The sequence below is a fragment of the Penaeus japonicus genome, unplaced genomic scaffold (assembly GCF_977035675.1).
Source record: "Penaeus japonicus unplaced genomic scaffold, GWHDUDI00000001_assembly GWHDUDI00000011, whole genome shotgun sequence".
Lineage (NCBI taxonomy): Eukaryota > Metazoa > Arthropoda > Malacostraca > Decapoda > Penaeidae > Penaeus > Penaeus japonicus.
This window is the reverse complement of record NW_028234413.1, coordinates 44,538,595-44,540,408: the sequence shown is the minus strand read 5'-3', so window position 1 is coordinate 44,540,408 and position 1,814 is coordinate 44,538,595. Positions and strand designations below refer to the sequence as shown.

The following is a 1,814-nucleotide window of genomic DNA, read 5'->3' as shown; positions in this document are numbered from 1 at the left end:
AAAGAGATGCCCTATTAGAACATGACCCTTCTATCCCACATTGGTACATACTACCAAAAACCCACAAAAAGAAGGACCCAGAAACAGGGCTTTGGCCAGGCAGACCAGTCTTAAGCGGATGCAATGCCCCCACAAGACCAGTAGATAGACTCCTGACCACCTATCTTACCCCTCTCTTAGATCTCCTACCAGAAAGACTGCAAGATACCACTGCTTTCTTAAGGAAAATAGACAAGCTGCCAAGTTTCTCACCAGGCACAATAATATTTTCCTTTGACATAGTGTCTCTATACCCCTCCATCCCCCAGGAGGAGGCTTCATGGTTGTGGCAAACTTCTATGAAAGGCATTACCCATATGTAAAAGAAAAATTGAAGACAGACTACAATATGATTGCCCCCCCTCCGTACCTGATAAAGGAAGGAATAGACCATGTCTTACAAGGCACCCTCTTAAGATTCAATAATAATTTCTATAGGCAAGGCAAAGGCACAGCAATAGGAGCTTCAGTCTCAGTTGCAATTGCAGAAATCTTTGTACATGCAAGCATAGAAATGAAGAGGAAAAAGCTGGTGACTCAGCCATCAGTCTTCTATAGATACATAGATGACATTTTTGGCATATTCACAGGCACAGAGGCTGAACTCCTAGAATATCATGAGGAACTAAATAAGATACACCCTGATCTGAAATTTACAGTGGAATACAGTAAGAAAGAGCTCCCATTCCTAGACACTATGGTGTATCTGGATGACCAAGGAAAAGTGCAAACCACAGTGTACCACAAACCATCAAACACTCATCAATATCTGCACTTCCAATCCTGTCATCCCCCAAGCCTCAAAAAATCACTGCCGTACTCACAAGCATTAAGGATAAAAAGAATAGTGAGTGAGCCACAAAGACTAGGTGAAGCTTTGAGAGACATGGTGCAGTTTTTTAAGAAAAGAGGATATTGCAATAGAACACTAGGATCAGCTCTGGATAGAATTGATAAAGAGAATAGAGAAAACCTATTAGAAAGAAAGGATAGACCAGCAGTAGGTCGCCTTATTTTTCCTATGCTATACTCTCCTTCACTGCAAAATGTCCTGAACAACTCCCTGAAAGAAATATGGGAATGGATAATAGAAAATGCAGGAGAAACACCCTGGGAAAGAAAATTTACAGGCCCCCACCCCATGATAGCTTGGAGAAGAGGAAAAACCATAGCTGATCAGTTAGTCAGAGCTCAATTTCCTAGACCTCAAAAAGTCTAAAGAAAATAAATGAACATCAAAAATATATAAAAAATAGAAAGTGATACTAGATACCATAGAGATATATATCGCACAAATATATGAAAAAATAAACATATGCAATAAAACTATGCAAATAACAAGGCAGGAAATAAAATAGCGATATAAAAATAACAAGAAAAGATTTACTTTTACAAAAAAATAATACCTAAAGAAAAATCTGACAGAAATAAACAGGTAAAAATCGATATGGGCACCTAAACACAAGAAAAAAATAAAGAAACAAGATATACACATATAGAAATCTACTAAATATAAAGCTATAGATGTATGAAAAACTATATATAAACCCCAAGGCAACAAACGAAAAAAGTTATGAATACAACAAATAATTGGATATGAAACAAATAATAAAAACAATAACACAAAAGAAAAAGAATGAAAATATAAAACCTGAATTTTATAAAAAATATAACCATATTGGCATTTCAACATAAAAACTAAATATAAATAAATATAAAAAACAGTAAAGCATGAGAGTAAGGAGTGCATTCCAGACAGCCTACAAGGAGAGGAA

General features: G+C 36.2%; 1 protein-coding gene across 1 annotated transcript; it reads left to right on the top strand.

Moving 5' to 3' along the window:
* Positions 1-1,292, top strand: LOC147471057 (uncharacterized; the record flags this gene model as incomplete). Its single annotated transcript, XM_086542101.1, is given in 1 exon segment — positions 1-1,292. A coding segment is annotated over 1 exon segment (362 nt), but the record flags the coding sequence as incomplete, so codon positions are not given.
* Between the last annotated feature and the right edge of the window lie 522 nt (positions 1,293-1,814).